The sequence below is a fragment of the Bombyx mori genome, chromosome 11, assembly GCF_030269925.1.
Source record: "Bombyx mori chromosome 11, ASM3026992v2".
Classification (NCBI taxonomy): Eukaryota; Metazoa; Arthropoda; class Insecta; order Lepidoptera; family Bombycidae; genus Bombyx; species Bombyx mori.
In genome coordinates this window covers 8,228,147-8,256,105 of record NC_085117.1, presented here as the reverse complement: position 1 = coordinate 8,256,105, position 27,959 = coordinate 8,228,147, and the positions used below count along the sequence as shown (strand labels likewise).

General features: G+C 37.8%; 1 protein-coding gene across 2 annotated transcripts in view; it reads left to right on the top strand.

The window, feature by feature from the left end:
• LOC101743327 (uncharacterized) overlaps positions 1 to 27,401 on the top strand; it is a 134,292-nt gene extending 106,891 nt beyond the window's left edge. For both annotated transcript variants that reach the window (XM_004931546.5, XM_038013715.2), the window contains exons 3-7: positions 1,961 to 2,328; positions 8,939 to 9,084; positions 23,565 to 23,658; positions 24,279 to 24,433; positions 26,148 to 27,401. In XM_004931546.5, coding sequence (XP_004931603.3) covers positions 2,176 to 2,328; positions 8,939 to 9,084; positions 23,565 to 23,658; positions 24,279 to 24,433; positions 26,148 to 26,427 — 828 coding nt within the window. In that variant the 5' untranslated portion in view covers positions 1,961 to 2,175 and the 3' untranslated portion in view covers positions 26,428 to 27,401. The remainder of the gene's footprint in view (positions 1 to 1,960; positions 2,329 to 8,938; positions 9,085 to 23,564; positions 23,659 to 24,278; positions 24,434 to 26,147) is intronic.
• Positions 27,402 to 27,959: the final 558 nt, after the last annotated feature.

The following is a 27,959-nucleotide window of genomic DNA, read 5'->3' as shown; positions in this document are numbered from 1 at the left end:
TTAATCAAAATTGGACCGTAATCGCTGACACTTTAAAGTTTAGATTTGATTTCGCTTATTATATTTAAATTTAAAACTAAAAAGCTCTGAACATCTACTACGAGACAAAAAGAAAATTCGTGGACATACATAGACGACAATGGCACTGAATCAACTACTTTGCCTCTTATATGTGGAAAAAACAAATAATTTTGATACATTGAAATAGAATCGATTTAAAAAAAACACCCGATCGAGTTTCGTATTTAATCGATAAAGGCGATCGAAATGTCTTTATCAGTTCAATACTCTGGTATATTATCGTCGTTCTATTCACTATTATTTTAAAACGATTATAAACTGTATGTATGTAACTGTATGTATATTGTACGGGTTGACATTCATTCTGAAACTGTGTTTCTTGTAAACAAATTTTTGTTTTCGTAAATTTAATTTCATCACCGTTTTTTACTATAGTTTTTTTGACTCTGTATTGCGAATTTATTCGGCGTTTTCGTCTATACGCCGTCTATTTACATCATTTGTAGACTGCAGACGCAGATAATTGTGTACATAAAAGCTCTTGTATGCATAGGGCATAATATGAACCCGCAGTGATAGGCACCACGCTTCTGCCTATACCTATATGATTACATATATTATTTTAAAATTACAACCGTTATACAATATAGTTTTTTTTAATTGCTTAACGAATGGTGAACGAGCTCACGGCCCACCGGATGTTAAATGGTTACCGGAGCTCATAGACATCTACAAAATAAATGCCGCCACCTACCTTCAGACATGAGTTCTAAGGTTTTACAGTACAACGACTGCCCCACCCTTAAAAACCGAAATGCATTACTGCTTCACGGCAGAAATAGGCAGGGTGGTAGTACCTACCCGTGCTGACTCACAATCCGTACTACCGTCAGTAATTACGCAAATTGTAATTTTGCGGGTTTGATTTTTATTACACGATGTTATTCCTTCACCGTAGAAGTCAATCGTGAACATTTGTCAAGTACGTATTTCATTAGAAAAATTCGTACCCGCCTGCCTGGGATTCCAACATTATCTAGACATTAGCTAGATTCGAATGCACCGGACGTCTTATCCTTTAGGCCACGACGACTTCAAAACTTTGATGTGTGAAGTGAATAGATGTTCTACTGTCGAAATCACTAATGTGTTAGTACCGCCATCTTGGCTATAAGATCATGTTGCCTTTCATCGATTATTATTAGGCTGCAAAAGCCTCATCTGTCATTTAGACTAATAATAAAACCCAAACAAGAAGAACATTCTAATTTTAATAAAAAAAAAGTACAATACCCACTAAAGGTGTCTAGAATATTCCATCTGTAAATATAGAATACATTTAACAAATTTATTGTTTCTATTTATTGTCAATATTAAAAAAATATATTGACGAAAGCGAGCGATTTTATAAAAGCAAAAAGTTTGCGAAACCAATGGGAAGCAATTTATTCGATAAAACGCTAGTACTAAAAGCCAAACGAAAAAATCAGGCCATTCACACCTAATTGAGTTCATAGCTTTTTTTTTCGAATTACAAACAGTAATAAAATTCCCACCATTGTTTAATATCGAATGAACACCGATGTGTCAGTCAAGTTTTTTTGTTCGTTTATTACCAATATCGATACCAGAAAAGATTATATCGATTTATGAGTCACGTTTCGAAAAATATAATCGTTAGAATGGCAATTTTAATAAATAGCTTAAACCATAAAAGTGAAACTTATTTATAACATTGAATTTAAACAATAACAAAATTGTACAACATATTTCAATCATGATTTATTGTTGTAAATTATATCGAGATTATAAATCGATCAAAACGATTCCAATACATCAATCACTACTGTATCACAAATCTCCTAGCATCAAGGTCGATAGCAAAAGGTCAAGCCAAATTTAACGATCCCATAAAATAATAGTTGTTTCTTTGTTTCAGAATCGATTCTGACCCATTAAGAGAAATCGAAATACGAACCGAAATTATCACGAAACTGGAACATTTTGACAGATGTGGGCTAAATGAAAAAATATACCATTGAATTAGAAAAAAAAAAAGAGAAAATGACGGACAAGCAAATTCGAACGACCCATTTTTGAAAATGTACGTCACATTGACGTGATTTAATTGAGAAAAAAAAAAGACAAACAAAAATGGCGCACAAATTAAAGAACAACCATTATGTAGCCACGCATCGTTCTGGCGTAGATTCGCCGTCATCCGGAGGATATTTGCACAGAGCATCGTCTAGAGATGAAAACGACAGCCACAGAGCACCTTCGGAGAGGACGCTGTCAGAGTACACGGTAAGATTAGACACCTTTTTTTGTTTTGTTTTTTTAATGATTGTGACCCGGAGGCCTTTCCAGTTTCACCAGGACAGCGGGGCGAGCAAAGGTTCAGCCAGGAGGGGTGGGGTTTGATAACAACTGCCCGAGCGCCTCCAAAGGAGACCTAACAACTCAAGAGCAACTACTTCGCGAATTAACCTACTACCGGATCGGAATCGCGACCCGCTGAGAAGATCCGGCGAGAAACTCAGCGGGCTGATGGATGGGTTAGGCTGCACGTGGAACTCTTTGCCGAGTTCGACGAGTAAGGTTATCGGGCCCGTAAGCCTGCTCCTAGCGTTAGAGCAGAAGGCGTTTAATGCAAGGGTTATTAGATCTGATGGATCCGTAAGGACGTGTCTAGAGCACACCATTATATCGAGGGGTGAAAGGCTATTTTTCTCCTAACTACGCCGAAAGTTCGGTTTTCGTCCCGCTGTACAGGGAAGAAAGTGTAACTTTTCCTCCCTGGGTACTGACAAGTGCGCATGCGCGTTAGTGTCTACGTCTGCTCTCACGCACCTAAAATTCTCCGCCATTGTTGTGCTCGGGTAATTTGCAATATTATGTTTAGTGTAAAAGTGAAATAAACAAAAGGCAATAAAATTTAATAGTGAAGTATTAAACAAAGATGAGTTCATCAGACAGTTCTTATTCAATTAGTAGTAGTTTATTTAAAAATTAAAAAACATTTAAATTGTCTTTCTTGTAAGTTGCAAAAATGTCGCTGAAGCCTTTCACCCGTCGATATGACTTTTAATACATTTTTTTGTATTGCATAAATGGGTCGACGACCTCTGTCAAAGTATTATATACTTTAAGCTTTTAAAAGTATGACATTATAATACTTTAACTCTGCGAAAATATCATAATATTTAAGACAAATTAGTGTAATTACTGGTCGTAGGACGTATTATGAGTCCTCGCGGATAGGTACCACCACCCTGCTTATTTCAGCCGTGAAGCAGTAATGCGTTTCGGTTTGAAGGGTTGGGTAGCCGTTATAACTATACTGACTTGACTATACTGATTGTAACTATTGCTTTGATGGATGGACGAACTCACGGCTCACCTGGTCTTAAATGATTACCGGAGCCCATAGACATATACAAAGTAAATGCCGTCACCCACCTTGAGACTTAATTTCTAAAGTCTCAGTTTTTGCAGTCCAACGGATGCCCCACCCTTAAAACCGAAACACATTACTGCTTCACGGCAGTAATTGACAGGGGGGTGGTGGTACCTACTCGTGCGGACTCACATAACGTTCTATAACCCGTAATTTTTGACTGATCCTTTAATGGCCTTAGCCCACTCAGTTTCTCGCCGGATCTTCTCAGTGGGTCGCGTTTCCGATCCGGTGGTAGATTCTGCGAAGCACTGGTCTTGGTAGGGCCAGTGTTAGCAACACTCCGGTGTGAGCTCACCTACACGTCAAGGAGAAGCTGAAATAAATAAAAATGGCCTTTTATATCAACTATAAGAACCGATGCGAGCTTGTGCTATGTGAGGACGACACCACAGCCAAAAGATTATTTAAATATTTCCTACAAACATAAAAGCAATAATGACTTATAAAAAATTTTTTTTCTGAGAATTATAATTACCGTGTCGGTCTTTTTTCTGTTTACGGCAGAAGACTGACTGACATTCAAGTGTCAAATTTAATTGTTAATGTCAAAATTTAGTTGAATAAAAAAGCTTTGTTTATTTTTGTTGAATCTTGATGATTTTGAATTATTATGGAACAAAAATAATTATTTTTTTTCGCGTTCGTATCACGAACGAGGGTGACGAATCCGCAGCATGTTAAAAAGTACAATTTAAAAACGACATTTGAAAAAATTAAAAGTAAATTAATATTAAAGTTTTCCAAAAAAAAAAAAACCAAAACAACCTATTAAATAAATTCGTGTCCCAACTAGATTAGATAATGCTCTACTTTCATTTTAATTCGTAACACACATTAATATTGTTATAACTACGTAATAAAACTGCACGCGAAAATGTTTGAGTCCACCGTCGGACCGGCACCAGATGCCGCCAACATTTATTTCGGTAATACATCAAATATGTTTGTACGTTTCGTTCGTATCAATTAAAATGGCAACAAAACATAACGACCGGAATGTAAGCTAATATTGGGTTATGAGCGGCTCAGAGATCGGCCTAAAGAACGAGCGTGCAGCGTTTAAAAGAACGCGTGTGCCTTTAAATAAATTGTTTTCAATACAATGTGTAACGTGATATTAATCCATAACTCTACATATTTGATTGAGCCAACATTTACCTTAGTTTCACATGTTGTCTTTGTCTGAAAATATATTTTGAATATTTTAAGCATAATAATGACAATAAGACTTAACAGTGTGACAACTCACCATAGAAATAAAAAGAAGAAAAAATAATTATATTAATAACACAATAAATACCGAGGACCCGAACTCCGGGTGTAAACTATGTGAGGAATGAATGCTTAAAATCTTCTGAACCTTCACATACAAATGTTGTATTGGAACATTACATATTCGTTCGTGATATGTATCCCGCTACTAAGACTTGAAATCAAGTGTAAAACAATGTTTATTTTCTTAGATATTTATTATATATATTTAAGAGTGTTTAAGTGTTTACGCTTTTGAGATGTCTTCAACGAGATTTAATATCTTTTATTTGACTGAAAACCTTTGATATTTCGAGATGTTGAGAAACATAACATTAATAATAGAATTAATGTCATATTTCTTACAGTGTTTTAATGAAATTATTGTTACTGTAGCAGTTACATATAAAGGAACAGTTAGTGTTATTCGAATAATAATTTCGAACTGAGATTCAATTTAACGCGGTCTCTCTCAGCTTGCACCACAACGCATTCCGCCTCGGTCGGTATTGTTCTGCGCGCACTTGTACATCTTGGTACAGGTTTAGAACCGATCAAAACAAACTTTATTGTGAATTAACCGGTTGTAAACTCGATAGAAACCGTTTGTTTAACACAACAATAGTTCTGTGCTAAGTCGCTCTACACTGAACACGTAAATACCGTTCTTTTGTTGAAACATAATGCGTTCATAAATTATGTTACATGTAGGTTATAAACATAATTGCCTGTGCTGGAGGCATGGTCGGACCGGCGACATGGTGAGCTCTCCTTTCGCCTCACCCAGGTCCTTTCGGGGCATGGATGCTTCGGGAGGTATCTGTGGAGAGTCTGCGGAAGGGAGCCACATCCGGGCTGCCACCAGTGCGGGCACCCGAACGATGACGCTCAGCACGCGCTAGAAGCGTGCCCACGGTGGGAGCACCCGCGGCGAAACCTCGTCGCGGTGTTGGGGCAGGACCTCTCTTTGAGGGCTATCGTCGCCCGTATGGTAGAGGACCGGAGTTCGTGGGAGGCCATGGCTGGGTTCTGTGACTTGGTCATGGCGCTTCGTGAGGCTGAGGAGCGCGAAAGGGAATGGGATCCCTCTTCGGCTCCTCAGCGCAGAAGGCGGGGTGGACGGCGTGTGCGAGAGGCCGCCGCTCAGCCCTCGTAGGGACTATCGAGTGCCGGGTGCGGGGGCTCCCGGCACTCGACTGTTGGTCCGGTGGTGAAGCGGTGCAAGGTGGCTCCTGTGCGCCGCTCACGGTGTGTCGCCCGAGACGAGGTTCTACGGGATTTTCCCGGGGATGAAATCCCGTCTTAACATTGGTACGGGTACCGCCTAAGGCGAGACTTTCGGCGCGCATCGCGGTACCGTAAGTTTCGTGTAGTCGGTGTGGTGGAGCTCGATGGGGTTTAGTCGGTAGTCGTTCTGCGGGGCAAGTGCTTCGCGCGCCTTTTTCAAGGCGTAGTCTCCTGTGAGAAATTGGGGGAGGTGAAGGACCTCGGCCCTTCTCTTCTCCCCTTCTTCCTCTCAGGAGGCGCCGGAATCCGACATAACCCGGTTCGTTACCCCCTCGACCGGGTATCCGTAAATGGATTCCCCAGCGTTAAAAAAAAAAAAAAAAAAAAAAAAAAAAAAAAAAAAAAAAAAAAAAAAAAAAAAAAAAAAAGGTTATAAACATAATCATTATAGAATATTCAAGAATGTTTTATTATACAATTGGGCCTTCACGGCCGCTTTTAAATCGTCGTAATTTTATGAGCGATTTGGATAGTATTTTTTCATTATTGAAATTAAAAGTAGTGCAGGGCAAATCCCACTGAGTTTCTCGCGGGATCTTGTCAGTGGATTGCGATTCCGATCCGGTGGTAGATTCTGCGAAGCACTACTTTTGCTAGGGCTAGTGTTAGCAAATTCTGCTACCAGAGCTGAGCTCACCTACCAGAGATTAGGTAGGGGAAAAAAAGCGATGCTAGCCTTTCTCAAAATTTCACGTGAAAATTTTACAACACATTATTAAATCTAAGAAAAAACAGGAGTTCATTTCCGAGCGCATTCATTACGAGATCACATTCATTAACTATCGAAAATAAACTAATACATGAGCCTAGTTGACAAAGCTATTTACGGAATTGTCAGGACGCAATCCGAAACTGTAGTTTTTGTTATGTAAAATGCGAAGAACGTATGTCTACAACAAATTCATAAATTTAATTGAATTAAATTCTTGACTAAGGCTTAAAATGAATCAACGTGAATTCTTCATGTTGTAACTGTTGCATGTGATTTAGTTGTTCGAGATCGTCATGGTTTGTTTTATTGAATTTCAGCTCCAAGCACTAATTTCCTTTGAAAAAGATTTAAATGCGGCTCTCTTTGCCGACCAATTTTTTTACTTATCCGATTGTTCACACACAGAATCACTCGCTAGAATAATCAGTTTAAATTTCCTAAAAAATTCATCGAAATCTATGCCGCCGAATCGGAGTCTATAGGGAACATATTAAACATCATAAATCTACACAAATATTCGACTTCTATATATAGATTAAAACGTAGTATACGCCGTAGCCATATTTCGTTAATTATTCTTTTTTCTTCTTCTTTTTATTGCTTAGATGGGTGGACGAGCTCACAGCCCACCTGCTGTTAAATGGTTACTGAAGTCCATAGACATCTACGACGCAAATGCGCCACCCACCTTGAGATATCAGTTCTAAGATCTCAGTACAGACACAACGGCTGCCCCACCCTTCAAACCGAAACGCATTACTGCTACTGCGGCAGAAATAGGCAGGGTGGTGGTACCTACCCGCGCGGACTCACAAAATAATAATAAAAAGTCAGTAGAATTAGTTTTTCGTTTTTGCACAAGAAGGGGCGCGGTAGGCGAGTAATGGCGACGTCTTGTAAAACGCACCACCACCCGAACTGATGACCACGACCACTCTGCCAAGAGTGCAAACGATCGAGATGAAGAAAAATTCGTTTTATTGCCCGACATTTATTGATACTTTGTAGATTCACTATAGTTTTTTGAAAACTCTATTTAAACTTCTGTTCTATCCGAATTTCATAGTTAAAGGTTACGAAAGATCCGATAAAACGATGCGCTCATTAGCTTTTATTGTTTTTAAGGGCGTCGTTAAAAGCAAATTGGAGAAGAAACGTCGTAATAAAAGCATACGTTAATTCAGTAGTCGTTCTGAAGGTTAGAACTCCGACGAATAATAGTTATGTTATTTGATGTGTTTTTTAAACTCGCTCTTGAAGGAGAACGATGTAACTATCTTTATTACCATCGAAAACAGCCATATTTTTTTTTCATTTATAATGTACAAGAATAGCTCTATACTCTATAATATATTTACACTCAAAGGTATTTGTAGATTATTACGTGCGCTGAATTAGTATAATTTGGTTCGATGCTTCCTTTATTTCATTTGACAAATACCATTGAAAACATATATTATTTTTGAAAAATGCACTAAAAATTATTATCAAATGGTTAATAGTAGAGGAAGAGTATATTCCCAATGTTTCGCCATCTCTTTCACATGCTCGCATCGAAATGTGAGCACGAAGTGGTGTAATATTAATAAATTTTCGTTATGTACATGAAATTCAATTCACAGTGATCTTATTGTGTAAAATTACTAAAGCCAATGCCAATTCTAAGCCTGCTTAGCTCTGATAGAGTACACTAGATTGGGGGAATCGGGACGCTTTCCAATTCCAACACAAATTTTCAGCGGTTTTTCTTAGGGTAACACCAATAAAACTGAGATTAAAATGGTTCCGGAGGTTTAAATTTTCATATACGATGCATTATTATACATAGTTCATTGAAAAATATACACAAAAACTTAAAAAAACTAGCTTGACCTGATCCACCTAGGCTTTTGGGGTGGATTAAGTCACGTGTGGGGACAATAGAGTTTTTCGATAGGGCTGGCACTGTTTAGTCGTTTGATAGGTACTTTAGGTAATTAACTTTTTAATATCATTAATCAGTTACAAAACTCTGATGACTAAATTAAACTGTTTAATCTTCATAAACACTAAATAAAAGTCCTTTTCAATTCAACAAATTTAAATCTCACAAAAGCCTTGTGACAACCCATATTTGTCCCTATTCTACCCCTAGTCCCTATTCCCCCCAATCTACGGTAGTGAAACCTTTGAATTGGATTGAGAAAAAAGGATATCGTTTTCAGACAATGGACGAAAGAACCCGATCGCCGTCTGGCAATGACCACCGGAACGGCAGGCGGCACCAGCAAACGAACGGCTCGCCTCGGGCCGACTCCGCGTCCGATGTCTACGTCACTAGCGCTGCCTACAGACCTCCTTCGGAAATCAGGTAGGTGACTTTTTTCCCCTTACGCGCACTGATATGTACCACTACAAAGAGACAGCCGTTATCCTATATAATTGACACTTAAAAGTTAAAACCCATCTCTCAAGGCGAGAAGCGACATTCGCAGTGACGACCCTGCGTAATGGTAACCAGGCGCAACATAATCAAGTTCACCCGTCTATGTAATGAAAAGTATAAATTCTATATTCGAACACCCAGGCTCAAAAACTACCCTCATCTATAATTAAAGTGATGGACAGCCCTATTCAATTACGAAATAAATTACACCCGTGCCAGTCCCTGAAACCGCTGTTATAAGATGTGCTTAGGCTGAGTGAGCTGACACGCCAATAGAGACTCTACCGTTAGCCACTGTCGTACCACGCGCAAGAGGAAGTGTTCTTTCTACCTATCTAAGTATTTAAAAATATTGTAGTTATCAATCTAAGCGTCTAACATTTCAACTTGCTTATCTCTCTCGTTCTCTTGGCGTCGATAATCCTCAATGCTGAGGATTGTGGCCTGGTTTAATAGCTTTCTCGTGGATTATCCTGCGCAGGCCCTGCCTATCCTCAGCTGTGTAGATGCCATCGTAGACTGAAATGTTGAGAGTGGGGCAGAGCTTACCTGATCCGACTAGTGCATTTGACTTATGCCTCTGGGTCTTCTTCCGCTTACATTTCCTGTTACCAGCAGCTTTTCTAAATTGTCTCCTCTCTTTCTGGTAGTGTCCAAAGAACTCAAAACTCCTCCGCGCGGTTATAGTGCTGAGCCGCATCGATTATAGCAAAGTACCATATATACCTTGCTTATAAGCGAAGATTTATATGGTAATTTGCTACTCTAAGTCCTTCCCTTCATCCTTGTACAGCTCATACGGGCATTAACAAAATGTTCAAGGGCAACACGTAGCTCTTTTGCCATACGCCACTCGCGCCGGTAATTTCCGGTAATTTGCTTAATTGCTGTGGGCTTTAAATATAGTAATTGAGTAACCACGCTATTTATTGCTGTTTATAGTAGACGAGATGACTATCTACTCGGTCATGAGTTGTCCAGATAGCCATATCGATTGTTCTTGGAACTTATCATGTCCGATTTGAAGCGTGAAATGTCTTGGAATTGAAATCTCATTTTCAACGTCATGATTCTTTTGACACGTTGACTGCCATTTAGGACACCGGTACCCTACGTGGCGCACTAAAGTAATTATGTAGATTTCTCTCTTCGATCTTCTCACTAAGGCGCCGGAGTATCTAGTAGACTCTGGGAAAGACGAATCCGAAGATAATTAGTATCAATCTATTCCTAATAGACCTCAAATACTGAAACATACATTACCAAACAAAAGAAGGCAAAATAAAAAAGATGTGTGGTGTCGTGGGACACCGGATAGGAACGAAGTTCCTTATCATAAAAATATTAATTTTAAGTTCTATTCGAGGTATAAAGTAAATAATTATTCGGGTATACATTTTTATTAAGATTTTTTTATTGATAAAAATAAAAAAAAACTACTTTACAAAGTTATCAACTTTATTTTATTCACAATGATTTATAAAAACTATATAATAAAAAAATATGTTATTTTTTCTACGTTACTACAAAGTTAAGTCGTACACTGTGTGCATTACTAATAAAAATCTTACGTTACGGACGTTTTTCCCCGGTTAGGGTACCCCTCCGCAAGGTCCCATAAGAAACTTCGTTCCAACTAGGCAATCCAGGCGCTTCATAACAGAAATCGAAATAATTACTTCAGTGCGCCGCGTAGGGCGCCGGTGACCTAAATGGCAGTCAACGTGTTAAGACGCCAAAAAAGTAACAAGATCGGCTTACGTCAACATCGCATGATACTGCTAACTCTCTCTCTTCCCAGCTATTTATCCCACGTGGTGGTAGGGTCAGCTTTCCTCACTTTACTCCTCCACTTCGCTCTGTCTTCGATATCCTCGTCAGCAACATTGCATTCTCTTTTGTCGTTCAGCACTGCATCCTTCCACCTTGTCTTGAGTCTACTTCTAGGTCTTCGACCGGGGAGGTCGACCAGTTGGGCCAAATTTCCGACGTAGTCAGGTGGCTTCCTTTTTACGTGACCATACCATCTCAGCCTACTCTCCTGCATCTTGTCGACGATGTCCCGTACACCGAGGCTTCGCACGTACTCGTTGCGGATTTTATCGAGCCTAGTCACGCCGCACATCCACCTCAGCATCTTCATTTCAGCAACTTGAATGATATGCCCGCCTATTTCCGCCGTGAAGCAGTAATGCGTTTCGGTTCGAAGGGTGGGGTAGCCGTTGTAACTATACTGAGATCTTAGAACTTATATCTCGAGGTGGGTGGCGCATTTACGTTGTAGATGTCTATGGGCTCCAGTAACCACTTAACACCAGGTGGGCTGTGAGCTCGTCCATCCATCTAAGCAATAATAAAAAAAAAAAATATGCACGTTCCTTTTGGTTGCCGCCCATGTTTCGCTGCCATACATAAGAACATGCCTTATTATGGTCTTATAAGTCTTATAGATCATACGCATGATACTGCAAACGAACCTTTGAATTCGACATAAAGAAAAAAAGTATTCGTATTTAAGCCAATAAATGAACCATGCTCGCGCATAATTGGCTCCGGTGAATCGTCTGTACAACAGTTCGCGCTGCATACCGTTGCGGCATTGTATGCACATTTCATGGTATCCGCATTACGGCGCGCCCTAATCCACGTAATTGGGATTCGACTCGATTGAACACGTGAGCCGTGCGGTGGATTTTAGTGAATGAATTACTTCGGACGTTGCAGACGAGCGTCGAACAGTTCGGGTAACTTGAGTGTTTCAGTAAAAAATAATGCGATCCTAATGCATAAGCGTTTTCCAGTAAACGTATGCATCGAAAGAAAGAAAGAAAGAAAAAACTTTGAATTATTAGCATGAGTATATAATCTCCGGTAAACATTTAAGACATTTAAGAGTCGTGAGCTCGTTCACCCATCTAAGCATTACAAATATGAGAGGAAAACGTATTCTTCCGTTTCTGATTGTAATGTTTCAATACACTAGTGGACATTTTTTATTGCCTTCGTACATACTTCTTTCGAAGAATATGAATTTGAATTAAATTGCACAGATCTTTTAATGCATATAATTATTTTTAGAACAATCAACTTTTACCAAGAATTTTCAAACCCAGTAGATGCTTTCAGTTTTTTTTTGTTTCGGTTACACGACAAAAGTTAATACAAGCATTAAAAATCATTAAAGAAAAAATTAAAGAAAGATCGTAAATAAAAAATAAATAACAACATTAATAACTTTCTCAAATTTCGTAATAAAACAAATATAATTTCCTAAGTAATCGAATAATATAAGACGTTTCGCTTTTGATGAATTTTAAGTCGTAAAAAAGTCTAGTATCTAATAGTGGTATATCATTCGAAATTAAAATCTAAAACGCTAGTCTGCACAGCCCACTAATAGATCTAAGCCGCGTGCATTGAACGAATAGTTTAATGGAAAATTACATTGTAATACACAAATAGATGCACCGTTGTACTGTAAATGCATTCAGTACTCTATAATGCACTGCTAAAAATGAGCACACGTAGCGAGTATTAATCATTATCATCGTCATGAGTAGAACAGCATACAGCTGAATTGCTGGCGAGTTTTTTTTTTCATTTGCCAATTCTCTGGTAGCCTAAAAGGTTATTCCAGCTACACGCGGACGAGTAGGTGAGCTCACAGGATCAACGTGAGAGAATTTGCTAACCCCAGCCCTAGTAAAAAAGCAGTGCTTCGCAGAATCTACCACCGCGTCGGTTTTGCGACCCACTGAGAAGATCCCGCGAGAAACTCAGTGGACTGTGTGTTTCGTACTGAAACAGATTTTTTGTGTTTCTAAATTTTGAATAGGATCGAGTATTAGGCAATACATCTTCAAGACAACACAAGTCTTAACCTAGGTGCAGTAAGGTTCGATCTCGCCTGTAGACGGCCGACTAGCCAACCAGAAGCTTGCTGAGCAACCCCTCCAAGCCTACAGGAGAGATCGCCGTCGTATAGTAACTTAGCACACGCGTTCCGTGGCAGACATTCTTTATTACAAACAACAAAAATTATCCAACGCAAGTCACGCGTAACCATTAGAACCAGCGACAATTGTTCATCGTGTACCAGTCAAGGGACAGACGGTCCCACCTCCGGAAACGACGCTGAGCCCAGGGAGCGCGAGGCAGTGGAAGGAAGGTGAACCGGTGAAGAAGAAGAAAGTGAAGATCAGACTTATTTCGTTCCTTACTGTACACTGTGTCTATCGGTTAGTTCGCTTGTCGAGTCTTCGTAATAATCGACAAGGACGCTGAGCGGTCCTTGAAGAACCTAAAAGCACCGAGAGTGGATCCGGGGGAACCGACAAGACATGTTTCTGGCGACGTCGGCTTCGCGATGCCCCGTCGCCTGATTCGAATATGGAATGGCTTAAGTCGCACCTGAACAAAGCCAATGTTAACGGCCCGAAAAGAACATTTTTTAAAACATTATTACAAAAGAAAAAACATAACAAAATTTGAGCCTTAAGTAGTAGGCAAAAACTTGACTGTGCCCAATTTATTGCTGATGGCCATGGCTATTTATTAATAGATTAATATTCAACTAAAGCGACCAAACCATAGAAACTCTCGAGCAGTTGTTCCACCCCTCCTGGCTGAGCCTTTGCTCGCCCACCTGTCCTGGTGACACTGGGAAGGCCACCGGTAATAACACATTCATAAAAAAAAATATAGAAAAAAATAATTGCTTTGTAAATTATAAAATACGTAATCAAAACTGTATTTTATCAGACACTTTTATACAAAACTTCGATTCGTTAATGGCATTTTCGACTAAGTTTTAAATAAATAAAAAAATTGCTCAAATGGGTGGACGAGCTCACAGCCCACCTGGTGTTAAGTGGTTACTGGAGCCCATAGACATCTACAACGTAAATGCGCCACCCACCTTGAGATATAAGTTCTAAGGTCTCAGTATAGTTACAAAGGCTGCCCCACCCTTCAAACCGAACGCATTACTGCTTCACGGCAGAAATAGACAGGGTGGTGGTACCTACCCGTGCGGACTCCCAAGAGGTCCTACCACTAGTAAATTATCCCAGAGAAATAAATATATACTTAGGTACTTCCTTGTTCTTAGTAATCGTAATACAAAGAGACCTAAGTACATACACAACGCAGAGTAATAAAATAAAGACTAACAGTAGTGTGATCGAGGCGAAGTAGCTACGTCCAGTCTATTATCAGTTTGCGAGTTTGCATTGTCTTGTTCAACATTTTATTGCGCTTACAATGTTGTTTCTAATTATAGTATTTGCAGTGTACCTTCTGATTTATGGTACCTAATCTATATTTGTAACTGTTTAATTAACTTTTAATAACGTAAGCACGACGCGTTCTTTGATGTACTACTTGATAGAAATCCATTAATTTGTTTTTTATTTCAATACAGCGTGCTTGCTTAGAGCGAGTTTTTTAACGTTCTCGATAGCGTAAAAGTTAACTCAAGTTTTTATGGAGTTGAAACTTTTGCCTACGTTCGCCGCTAGGTACGCTGTTCCAACTGCATACAAATTTGAGTTAACTTTTACGCTATCGAGAGCATCTACAGTCGGCATCGCAGCGCCATTTTGAGAAGACGGCACGACATGAGAACCCTCTCATCGTGGCCGCTGGAAACTACATACCCGACCCAGTAGACCGAATGGTTAACCGTCGACGTTGCCCAAAGCACGTCATTATGGATCCTCTTGATCCATTAACGGTGCTTTTAGGCACCACAAGCACCGGTCACCGTCCTCGTCGAACCCGTCGCTTGCGACAAAGGGCTCGACGAGCCAATTAACCCACAGACACAGCCCACTGAGTTTCTCGCCGGATCTTCTCAGTAGGTCGCGTTTCCGATCCGGTGGTAGATTCTGCGAAGCCCTCTCTTGCTAGGGTCAGTGTTAGCAACTCTCCGGTTTGAGCCCCGTGAGCTCACCTACAAACGTTAGGACAAAGCTGAAATAGCCTATCAACGCTATCAGCACAGGTAATAAAAAAAAAGCTATCAAGAACATTAAAAAGCTTGCTCTAAGCACACAGATCTGTACACCACGTCTATTATTGTACGGTCTATTGTTTTGAGCTAGTACGTGCTTTTTTGTCTACCTCTCTGCTGGTAGCCTCGAGGTGCTATTCTGGGTTCGCCTTGATTCGTTGGCTCACGGGGCTCAGCCTGAGAAACGATAATAACTGCTGAACCTACCACCAAATCGGAATCGCAAATTAATTCTTCCTCACGAATGGCTTCCACGATGAAGGATTACACTGCGCAGTAAAAATCGAACACGCCAAAAAATACGTTACCTATCACTGGTAGTAAGGCGGTTTGTTTGAGCTTGCACGGGTAGGTACAACCACCACCCTGCCTATTTCCGCCGTGAACAAAAATAGCCGTATTTAGTAAATAGACAAATCTCAAGTCTCGAAGTAACCACTTCACACCAGATGGGGACTGTGAGCTCGTTCATCCATCTGCCATAAAAAGTAAAGGAACCCATTATCCATTAAAGGTAATTTTCAATGCTTAAGGTATTAAAAACTATTTGGTAGCTCAATTCAGAAGCATGACCGTATTGTCTCCTTTGAAGCAGCCGACACTTCGTTTGGACCGCAATTACGTGACTCAATCGAGGTGTTTTAGATTTTTTTTTCTCCCAAAATTACAAAAAGTCGCTTATATTTTGGAAATGGAAACAGCTTTATCGGTTAAACTGAGAGTTACTGAGTTACGATGCTTTGGAATGCATTTCAATTAAATTAAAAAAATTGATAGTCAGTCTGTTTCCAATTTGTACCTTTACCGTTTTTTTTTCTAAATCCCTGCTCCCAGATTATCTAAGGATGCTTCTCTTTAAATCACACAGGACAATAAATGCTTGTAGAGTTGTGTTTTAATTCGTGTTATAAACGTTTGACTTGTAGCCAATTGAATTTAAACTTTAAAATACTCTATTTCTATAGTTAATTTTTAACACGCTTTTATTAGCTGGGTATACCTGTATGTATGTAATGGATGAACGTAATTTCCACAGACTTCAAGAGGTCCGATTAAATTGAAAATTTTCACACGCATCAAGAGCCAATGACAATGCACTAATTTTAAACCTTTGTCTAATACCCCGACCAGTTTCAACAGAATAAAAAAAGGTTTAAATTGTTAGTTCGGTTAGCCATATAAGCGTGTTTTTTTAGATTTTAAACACTACCTATATTATTGTTGCTAGGACCAGTATACGAACTCACGATACAACTTGTTTTTGAGAGATCACCGTAGACTTGAGATCGAAGTTCAAATTGTAGTTTATCCTAGCCTCCAAAGAGCTTGTAGTTTTCTAAAGCCCACAAGGTAAGATTAAGGGAAGATGGGAATAGACACAGCCGAAGCTCTAATATCAGCATCTTATCAATTTCCAGCTTAAGGATTGAAGGGCTGGCCAGCCGTAGTACTATTAAAAGTGAGACCCTTGAACACATGTCTCAAGATGAGAGGTGGCATTTACGTTACGTTTATGTCTATGGGCTCCGATAACCACTTAACACCAGGTGAGCCTTGAGCTCGTCCACCCATCCAACCAAAAAACAACCTAAAGCTGCTTTCAGACTACACTATAATATAATAGCATACACTGTATACTGTGTATAGCTCATAGCACAACAATATCGCACACCATACATTGCTAAGGACACGTTTACGCTGTACTGTACTATATATTATTGGCTAAGTATACGCTGCTATACTGACACTATAGCATAGCGTAGTCTGGAAGCAGCTTAACTGTGTATTCTCAACACACCCTTACCACGAGTGATAACCCAAATTCTGCAATTTTGACTGAATTTATCCGGTCATCGTGGAAGTTGATAGTGGACACGTATTACTTTTGATCATTGTACAAACACGTATTACTTACATTTTACTTGAAAAATTTTGTATCTATTACATGATATGAGCGCATTTATATAAAGTGACTAGCTGACCCGGCAAACATTGTTTGGCCATATATAAGATTTCTAGGGAATTTCTAGTGTAGAAAAAAAAACTAACTTATTGTAAGTTTGTAAGGATGTGGTAGATGAGTGAAAGAGGCATGTAGCGCTGTGAACGTTGAGGGAATATATAATAAAAATAACAAAACCTTATTCAACCACATAATACCTAATTATAACAACAAAAAAAGTCCAAATAAAAAAAAATATGTTAGGGGTGGACAACCCTAATCACTTAGGGGTATGAAAAATAGATAGTAGCCGATTCTCAGGCTTACTGAATATGCATAAAAAATGTCATGAGAATCGGTCAAGCGGTTTCGGAGGAGTATGGGAACGAACATTGTGACACGAGAATTTTATATATTAGATATAAATTTTAATATTTTTTGCGCTTGACACATCGATTCAAGCTTCTTATTTTCAATAAGTCACATCTACTGGTACCGGAAAAATGTACATTGTGTTCTATGAGACTATTTAAAATGAATTTATCTTGTTTATTTGACAGGAGTATTCGAAACTGGCTGAGTTCTTTTTTATTAGTACAACAAAAAATAACACGACTTCAAATTGTAAATCTTCAACCGCGTTCACAGTGCGTAAACAGCCAAGAAAATACTTAAAGGATTTCGAATAGGCTTTTTATGCTGTTCAGATTGTATTTTGACATCGGACATAAAAGTGTTTGTTCGCCACACAAAGAGCACGGGCCTCGTTAAAGCAATCCTTGGAAGGCTTAATCCGTCGTTCTGAAGATGCCAGCGTGACTCTTACTTAATTGAAACATTTATTTGGAAGAGTGATAAATAAACCAAGAGAAAGTTTTATACCTACCGCGACCGCCTTCGTTATTACTATTATATTTTTTGTGACTATTTATTTTTGTGATACGTTGTTGAATTATTGAAAGTTTGTTTAAGTCGCTTTTTGAGAGGCGACGGATGTATTTTCGCATGATGAAATCTGGGGGACTTTGGTTTTGAAGCTAACAGAAATAAAGGACTTAAGGCCTTGCTTCGTAGGTACCGTATCAAAATAAAAAGTTTTATTTTAGTAAGGTTCTTTGAATAGCGTGGGTAGACCTCCCACAAGACATAATAATAAAATAATAATCGTGTAATAAAAACCAAACCCGCAAAAATTATAATATAATTTGCGTAATAACTGGCGTTAGGACCTCTTGTGAGGTCACGGGTAGGTACCACCACCCTGTCTATTTCTGCCGTGAAGCAGTAATGCGTTTCGGTTTGCTGGATGGGGGCAGCCGCTGTAACTATACTTGAGACCTTAGAACTTATATCTCAAGGTGGGTAGCGCATTTACGTTGTAGATGTATATGGGCTCCAGTATACCACTTAACACCGGGTGGGCTGTGAGCTCATCCACCCATCTAAGAAAAAAAGAAAAAAACAATTTAATTCCAAACCTAATCTCTCGATTCTGGACCATTATACCGGATCTGCTTCTCACAAAAATAGTTTTACGGGTATTCGTGTGTAGTTATTTTAAATATTTGTCTTAGGGCCTCGATCTCTAGACGTTAATTTTAAGATAAATTATTTTGAAAATAAATCTCATGATTCAATCTGATAACTTTGATACTATGGTACATGATACCTGATATAATTCGTAATTTAATGTAGTTTGTTTTTTGAGATCATATCTTGTCTCTAACGTCGAGATTATTCTCTTTTGATATATTGTCCGACCGCTGAAAGAACTTGTACACGATCGTACAGTAACTGTATCTTTGAATGCGTTCAATACGGTTTTTCATTGTTTATTTTCCCTAACAATTAAAATATACATACATACATAGAAATATTAACAAAAACAAATGGTAATTTCACCTAAAAAAAAATGTGAGCCGTCACGGGACGCCTGGCAGATGTGAAGCATCGACATTATTTTGTAATAGTAATATGCAGAAAAGAACAGAATATGTCATAATAATAAAATAAAATATTACGAAAAAATAATTTGTTTTCAAGTAAAACACAGGTTATGTGTACTGTAGTAAACAACACTGTATACACTACGGAGTATACACTATAGGTATCCGAGCTCAGTATAGCGAGAGAGATGGCTTAACGCTGGATCGAGTGGGAGAGAATCGTACAGTCGATTGCGCATGGCGACGCGTCGCCACGGCATGCGTTGCCACGCCAGAAATCGGTTTTACGTGCGGCTATAGATGTTTCACATCAAAAACTTTGAATTGTAGGTACGTTTGTGCTTAAATTAAGTTAAATCTGAACAATAGCAATTACATGACGATTTCGTCTAATTAATTTGACCGTAATGGCTAGACGAATTATTATGTAAGAGGCGTTACACACGACCTTGCTTCGGATCGGACCGGATCGCGACCAGACTAAATTTTCGTCGTCACGACTGTTTAATAGATACACTAATTATTTCGAATCGGATCAACGGAATAACAATTAGTCAGTGCGACAGGATGATACCGGATGGTTTTCGTACGTTGATGCGGAGCTTAGCACTGCGCGTTTTGCGTTTCGTTGCGGGATTTGTTTTCATATCCTTAATAATATTATCAGTAACATATTCAATCTATAATTCACTTGTACTTGACTACTAGTATCTATAATGATCGACTGTGATCATTAGATTTATTAGTATACCGTTCTAAAAATAACACGTTAAATTATAAAAAGATGTGTGGTGTCTTGGGACACCGGATAGGAACGAAGTTCCTTATTTTAAAAATATAAATTTTAAGTTCTATTCGAGGTATAAAGAAAATAATTATTCGGGTATACATTTTTTATTATGATTTTTTTATTGATAAAAATAAGAAAAAACTACTTTACAAAGTTATCAGCTTTATTTTATTCACAATGATTAATAAAAAATATATAATAATAATATACAAAGAAACAGCTATTTATATGAATAATAATAACCGTCATCACGTAGACTATACTTTAGACACTGTATAGCCATCATTCTAAGATAAATAATAAAAATCTTACGTTACGGACGTTTTTTCCCGGTTAGGGTACCCCTCCGCAGCGTCCCATAAGGAACTTCGTTCCAAAAATTGCTATATGCCTAAACTGACACATTAAAATATGCATTGTTTAGGATTTCAATAAGTTTGTTCGACCTAAAATTGGGTAGGGCACTACGACTATATCATAAAATGCCGCTGGAGCCAAAAAGGTTTCAAGTGACGATCGTAAACGATGTAAGCCTGAAGACGCGGCGTGGGTAGACCTCCTACAAGCTGGACAAACGACCTGTTGAAGGTGACGCGTTTTCGCTGAATGTGGGCTTTTTTTATGATTGCACAAGCTTTTGCCCGCTACTCCATCTGCGTGGAATAATTACTTTGGCATAACGCTAACACTTCATTTACGTAGAAAGTGAAAATATTTTTGAATTATAGAATGTTAAGGAGCTATTCAAACCCCTATTTTGAAACATTATTTATTGGTGCTCCCCTTGCATTGGTCTTAACGTGATGCTATATAGCCTATAGCCTTCCTCAATAAATGGGCTATCTAACACTGAAAGAATTTTTCGAATCGGACCAGTAGTTCCTGAGATTAGCGCGTTCAAACAAACAAACCTTTCCAGTTTCACCAGAACAGGTGGGCGAGCAAAGGCTCAGCCAAGAGGGGTGGGATTTGCTAACAGCTTAGCGAGCGCCTCCGAAAGAGACCTAACAACTCAAGAGCAACTGCTTCGCGAATGAATCTACTACCAGATCGGAATCACGACCCGCTGAGAAGACCCGGCGAGAAGCTCAGCGGGTTGATGAATGCGGGTCTGCCCATTACTGGTCTGTATTGAGGCAAATCATGAACCCACGGATCTGTTACACGGTATCCCACTATACCTCGTCAAACATGAAGGTGTTTTATCTTTATAAAATTACATTAACCTTAGTCGCGAAATCCAAACATGATACTTAAGCAAACTTAACCTTGACGATTGCAAGCTAATCGTGATGTCGTGACACACGTGATCCAAAACCCGAGGCACGACCGTTTGTCGTTTTTCAACTTTTGTGTGTTAAATGTTCTAAGTTCTTCAAACACGTGTGTGTACTGTATTAAATTTGACATTCATAAACAATCTCGAACGTAAATAAAAACGTTCTTTAAATCGCTGGGTTACACGATTTAGATATTTCATTTGTCTATTAAAATAGTTTCTAAAAATGCATATAAAAATATTTTACGGTGAAACTAAAAAAGCCTAATCGCCGATAATGTACAACACTACCTTTTAAATGAAAACAAATAATTAACTAACACTATATCATACTCTGTGACTTATGTGAGCTGAATTGATAAATAATGTTATCCTTGGCAATTTACACTGTAGCTGCATTAACCACAGTTTGAATAGTTTTTTTTTCAAATCAAAAATGTCTCTTCTACACTCTATGTTTTTATACTATTTTCATACCCTTCTTTACTTACAATAGTTTCTTAGACGTATACTTACTTCTTTGTCGTATACTCTGTACTAAATCTATCAAAAATACTTCGCTCTGTTTTTTTTTAAATAATTAGCAGTAGCCTAATTAAAAAAAGTGGGCACTCACGTAACGAAATAGAGGTTAATTTATCATTGCTTATTAAAAATATTGTTATCTATTGCGGCAAAGACAATGCTACAAAGCCGTTCAGAAGTGGCTAATTTAAAAGCCAGTTCTATTTGGCATTAAAAGTACTTGATAAATAAGAAACAAATAGAACTTTTAATGGCATCACCGCCAATAAAAGTGGTTTCAAATAGGTGGAGACATTATGAGACATATTCACTAGATTCATAATCTTCCTTAGCCCGTTTAAATAAAACTATTCTATTGTTTTTCGACAAAATTCTAGGCTGAAAATGTTTAAAATGAAAATGAAATTAGCATATACATAATGAATTACTCCAACATCGAACACGGGTCAGTGAAAGAAATAAAAATGACGATCAAAACCTATATTTTCTCTCGTATACACTCGGTTTTATGTGCTCGTGACTGAAGCAGTTATCACGTTAATGTCACTCGAAGTTACGTCAGTTTTGACAAGTGTTGAGCTTAATACACGATTGGATGAATGACTTAAGTAGGTACTTCAATTTATTTAAAGACTGACCTGACTCAATGACCACACATAATAATAACAAATTCGACGATTTCGGCTTGGCTTTGACCGAATTTTATTAAAGATTTCATCCTGAAATTCAGTTTACAAGAAAAATTATCTACACATATTTTTTAACTGAAATTATTTATTAAGTTGTGTGTCATAAGACACTCCAAATAAGTGTTAATTCTAAAAAAAACTTAATTCTCGTTTGACTCCGCGAAGAATTAGTTAAAGCCCTCGGCTGCTGTGCTGAGAGCCGTAGGTTCAATTCCCATCACACGTAAATTAGTTATTTAATGTTAATCATATATTTTATCGTTACAACTCTTATAGGTACAACAAGGTAAGAAGATTTAAATTAAATTAATAATTTTGTGCAGCGACCGGCGCGTGCGCGTTATTCAATTATTTTTTTTCGACCCTCTGTATTTTTACGAATCCTGCGCAGGCGTCGGTTGCACGGCGTTGTTCGACACTTTAGGGCTCCGCTTAACGTGCGAGGATTAATTATTTTACTTCGGTTGAGCACGTTACAGTTATAGTTAAGCAACTCAAGCACACAACAAAAATATTTACGGGCGTCGGTCCCTAGCTGGCTTCGCTTCGATTTGTTTCCCATTGCCCCTGTAGATGGCAATAACATATTACCTATCCTATATTTTATTTTTAATGAAGGATTTTGTAAATTTTCAGAAACCACAAATTGATAAAATTTTATCAATTTGTCTGTAACAAATAAAGACTTGTATAATTTATTATTTTTTTATCTCTGTGTTTAACATATAAGTTTAGGGGCATTCGCTACAAGATGTCGCTGGTTCCATACAAAAAAATATTTTTCTTTAAGTATCGCAGTTTCAGGGCCCTGATTCCCATTTCGAGAATACTCTCGTTAGGGTATTTAAAATATATAAATCGTATATAATTCTCTATAAATTTATTCTCTGATTCCCATAGTACAGCCCCATAGACACAGCCCACCGAATTTCCCGTCGGATCTTCTTTAAGTCGTGTTTCTGATCCAGTGATAGATTTTGCGAAGCACTGCTCTTGCTAGGGTCAGTGTTAGCAACACTCCGGTTTGAGCCCCGTGAGCTCACGTACACACGTTAGGGTGAAGCTGAAATAGCCTCTCAAGGCTATCAGCATAGGTAGGGAAAAAAACGCATAGTACAGGAAATCCCAGTTTGGAGACAAGATTAGTCCATGGTTATTCTTTAATTAATGAATTCTAAAATAAAATAAAACTTTTAATAAAATTGAACTTCCTACTTTCAGTCGGCAGTCCCGTGCTCCTCGCAGCGTTTATTCCTACCGCAGCGCCGTAGCGCCATCTGTCGCGTCTACACACAGATCCAAAGTTTCTAGGAAGGTAATAAGTGTGATGTATATTTTATTCAAACCCTAAAATATTAACAAGTTGTATGTATTTTTAAATTTCTCAAAGTCAAAACTAAAATAAAGCAATTACCCTATAGATAATATACAGAAAACTTTTATCGTACAATATAAAAATATTATATAAAATGTAGCTTTTTCTGTTGCCTTTACGGGTGAACAAGCGGCCCGCTCCGGCTCCGCAAAAGAACACTTGTTGCGGCATAACTATAATAGTTAGACATATTCTGTCGCGACACTTTTTGTAAATAATAATGTGTTCTACAAAGTCGTAGTAAGTTATTTTATTCTATCATCAATAGTTTTCGCAGCGCACGCGATGTAAAGAATATTTTAGGTATTTTTTTACACTTTGGGTTACATTATTAAAGTTCTAGTAAGGATCCCTAATTTTTTTCAAAAATAGTCTTTGTCTTTCGGGAATAGTGTAACTTCCAAACAGTGAAAGAATTTTTCAAATCGGTTCAGTAGTTTCGGAGCCTATTCAATACAAACAAACAAACAAATCTTTCCTCTTTATTATATTAAGTATAGACTAAGTTAGCCTTGAAAAGATTTTATTTACTATTTAAACAATATTTATGGAATTCTCAGGCAGGAGTGAAAGTAGACGCGATGGCAGCGCCGAACCCGTTCTGTCCGAACGTGAAGGGCATGTGCTGTCTGATGCTGCTCCTCAACCTGGGGCTCATCCTTGTCACACTGGGCTTCGTTATCGTGCTCCAGTTCTTCGAGCCGCTGTTTGTTTGGTGAGTGAAACACACGTCATTTCGAATCCTCCCGATCCACTAACGGTGCTTTTAGGTAACTCAAGCACCGGTCATCGTTCTTGTCGAACCCGTCGCTTGCGACGAAGGGCACGACGAGTAAATTAACCCTCAGACACAGCCCACTGAGTTTCTCGCCGGATCTTCTCAGTGGGTCGCGTTTCCGATCCGGTGGTAGATTCTGCGAAGCACGACTCTTGCTAGGGTTCGAGTTAGCAACATCATCAGATTTGAGCCCCATGAGCTCACCTACTAGTTAAGGCTACGCTGGTATAGCCTCTCAAGGCTATCAGCTTAGGTAGGAAAAAAAAAAGAAAAGGTGAGCGAAACTTAGCTATGTCGAACGTACACTGATGTCCTATTGTTGTCAGTGTGGTTAGTGCGAGTTTGCCGCCCCTGGCGGCAAACAAAAATCTGAGTTAACTTTTACGAAATCGAGAACGTTAAAAAACTCGCACTAAGCTTACAGATTGTTTTAGAGTTGCCGTACGAAGTGGTGTAATTTAAAAAATAACGCCAAAATTTACTATGTTAAACTTTTCAACTCAGCACGATTCAGTCTGTTTACAATTGCTAATCTCATATCATATAACTCTTGCTACGTTAGTTTTGTTTGTTTGTTTTCTAATTTGCTGCTTACAGTTGAACACTATTTCAACTTGGCCCCATTTAAGACAGCTGTTGTCCTTACCTGTACCCTACATACCATAGGCACGGAGCTGACGAGATACCATCTATCATTCCGACATCATAACAAATTTGGCTGCCAACCTCAAACCAACTAGTTTAAGTCTACAAAACAGTAGAAATCGACTTCTTTTTATCATTACACTAGCGACCCGCCCTCGCTTCGCTTCGGAAACATTAAAACACACATGAAACCATACACACATGAAAATAAAAAAAAATAAAAAAAAAGTAGCCTATGTTCATCAGGGACAATGTCGGCTTCTAATGGAAAAAGAATTTTTCAAATCGGTCCAGTAGTTTCGGAGCCTATTCGAAACAAACAAACAAACAAATCTTTCCTCTTTATAATATTAGTATAGATGTAGTATGTGTTATGATGACACTTTTTAATTTCCGTTAGCAACAAATGATTTCCATTTGACACAGTTTAGCCAAAACTAGGACGATTTGTACCTTGTCGCCACAACAATGAAGATACATTAAAAATCACTTATTCTTTCTCTCCCTTCAAAATATGCAACGGAATAAGCACTTAGCTATTACTGAGAACCACGAATATTCAATTGAGAATGGCGTCGCCTAAATATATTTTCGTAATGTGAAAATAACAATAATGTGCGTAAAGTTTCAATAATACTAAAGCAGTCGGGACATTACGTGTTAATTTTTTTAAATGTTACCTTTGTGAAGCCTTTACAATTCCATAGACATTAGAACAGTTTTAAATTAATTTAAATATTCCTCACCTAATGTCTTTACTTCGAGATTACATATCTTTACGGTCAATAAATAATTAAAAATTATTATTTTTCAATTTCGTTTCGCCTTTTATTTTATTTATTGTTTAGTTAATTTTTAATACATTTTTTAATTGTTTATAAATTTAAAAATATTTTTGTTGACGTTTCGAATACTTTCCAATTAGAAATTAGCTTAGCCAGAATTCGTTTACCTACTCCCGAAAATTGGTTCTTCGCATTAACATAAATTTACTTTTCATTTTCAGGATCTTGGGTATAGTCTTCTTGATATTCGGCTTCATAACTCTAGTGGGAAGTCTCGTGTACTGCGTAGTTTTGTGCCGAGAGAACCCCTATCCTCGATACCCGGATGACTTCCACTGGACCCACCATTGGTCTAAAACAATAGGGCCGTCGGAAATACATTACAATGCCAGCGAGAAGCAGTACCGGCAGAATGGACACAATAGGTACAATGGCAAATATTCGGACAGGGAAAGTGCAAAAGGCTACTCTGATAGAGAAAGCAAGCTGAGTAGGTACTGAAAAATGGAATCGACTTTTGTTTTGAGGATATTCTTATGATACATTGAAATTGGGAGGCGAATGTGAATATAATATAACAACAATCACAACAAACGACTCATTGCCTTAATTTAAAAAAATACAACTTAATCATTATTTCACAAACACCAAAATCTGTTGATTTGTTGATTTCGGTTAGAAACTACGCAGTAGAATTCTATTTCTTTTTAAAATAACATTTTAGTCACTTTATTGTATTTTGAACGAGTATAATATTAAACGCACAAAACAATCGACTTGTACCCTTTGAATGATGTCGGTAAACGTTCAAAGCTACGTACATATGTACACAAATTAAAAAAAAATTGAAAGAAAGAAAATGTATAATAATTTTATTTAAAATAAAATCTTTCAGTTCGAAGGTAGTTTCTTAGTGTTGGAAGTGATAAGCATTCTATTTTTTGATTTATCAAGTTTAGGTAATTTTCTTTGCTATTGAAAAATTGTTTTTCTGAATAATTATATAAATGCTTTATATACGAATTATTATCGAACTTTAATCTCATGTGGAAATTTGAATAAATGAATCTTTTATATTTTCTTCTCTGAAAAGAAGGTATGGAAAATGTTTCATCCAAATATTGCTGTTATGTTAATAAATTAAACTTTATTTAGTATTTTGTCTAATTTAATGTAAATAATACTAGTTTAAGTCAAATATGAATTCAATGCCATATTAATTATTACATTATAAGTTTAAGTAAGAAATTAATATTCACGGAAAATAATTATTTTAAGTGACTGACACATTATTTGCATAAAAAATTTAAGCATGAACTTAACAAGCGAGGAATGTTCACAATTATCCAATTATTCGTTGAATACACTTTTCGTTATGGCTACTAAATGATGGCACCTGTAAAATTGTTATATCTTGGATATGCAGATTGTAACATATTGTTTAGAAGATAAATTAATAAATTTTATATATGTAACAATGACTTTTTTTTATTTTTAACACTCCGTTAACATTTTGATGTCTACGTTCAAAATAGTTCAAATTAATTTTCATCATCTTCAACACGTTCAATTAACTTGATAATTGCCAATACTGGATAACGAAATCAAAGACTAACGACGGAAAAACAATTTCATTACTTTCACCTTTATTGTGATGACATTTATTATTGACTTTGTATCCTGAACAGTAATTACAAGAATGAAAGAAAAAGAAATATAATTTTCAGTATCTACTTTACTTGTACCACGTTGTTATAATGTAAGCCCACTGAGTTTCTCGCCGGATCTTCTCAGTGGGTCGCGCTTCCGATCCGGTGGTAGATTCTGCGAAGCACTGCTCTTGCTAGGGTCAGTGTTAGCAACTCTCCGGTTGAGCCCCGCGAGCTCACCTACAAACGTTAGGGCGAAGCTGGAATAGCATCTCAAGGCTATCAGCACAGGTAAAAAAAAAAAAAAAAATTATTAAAGCATACCTCAGTGAATCGTCCAGAGTTGAAATAGAACGATTGAGCCAAATTTTTCTTTAAATCGAT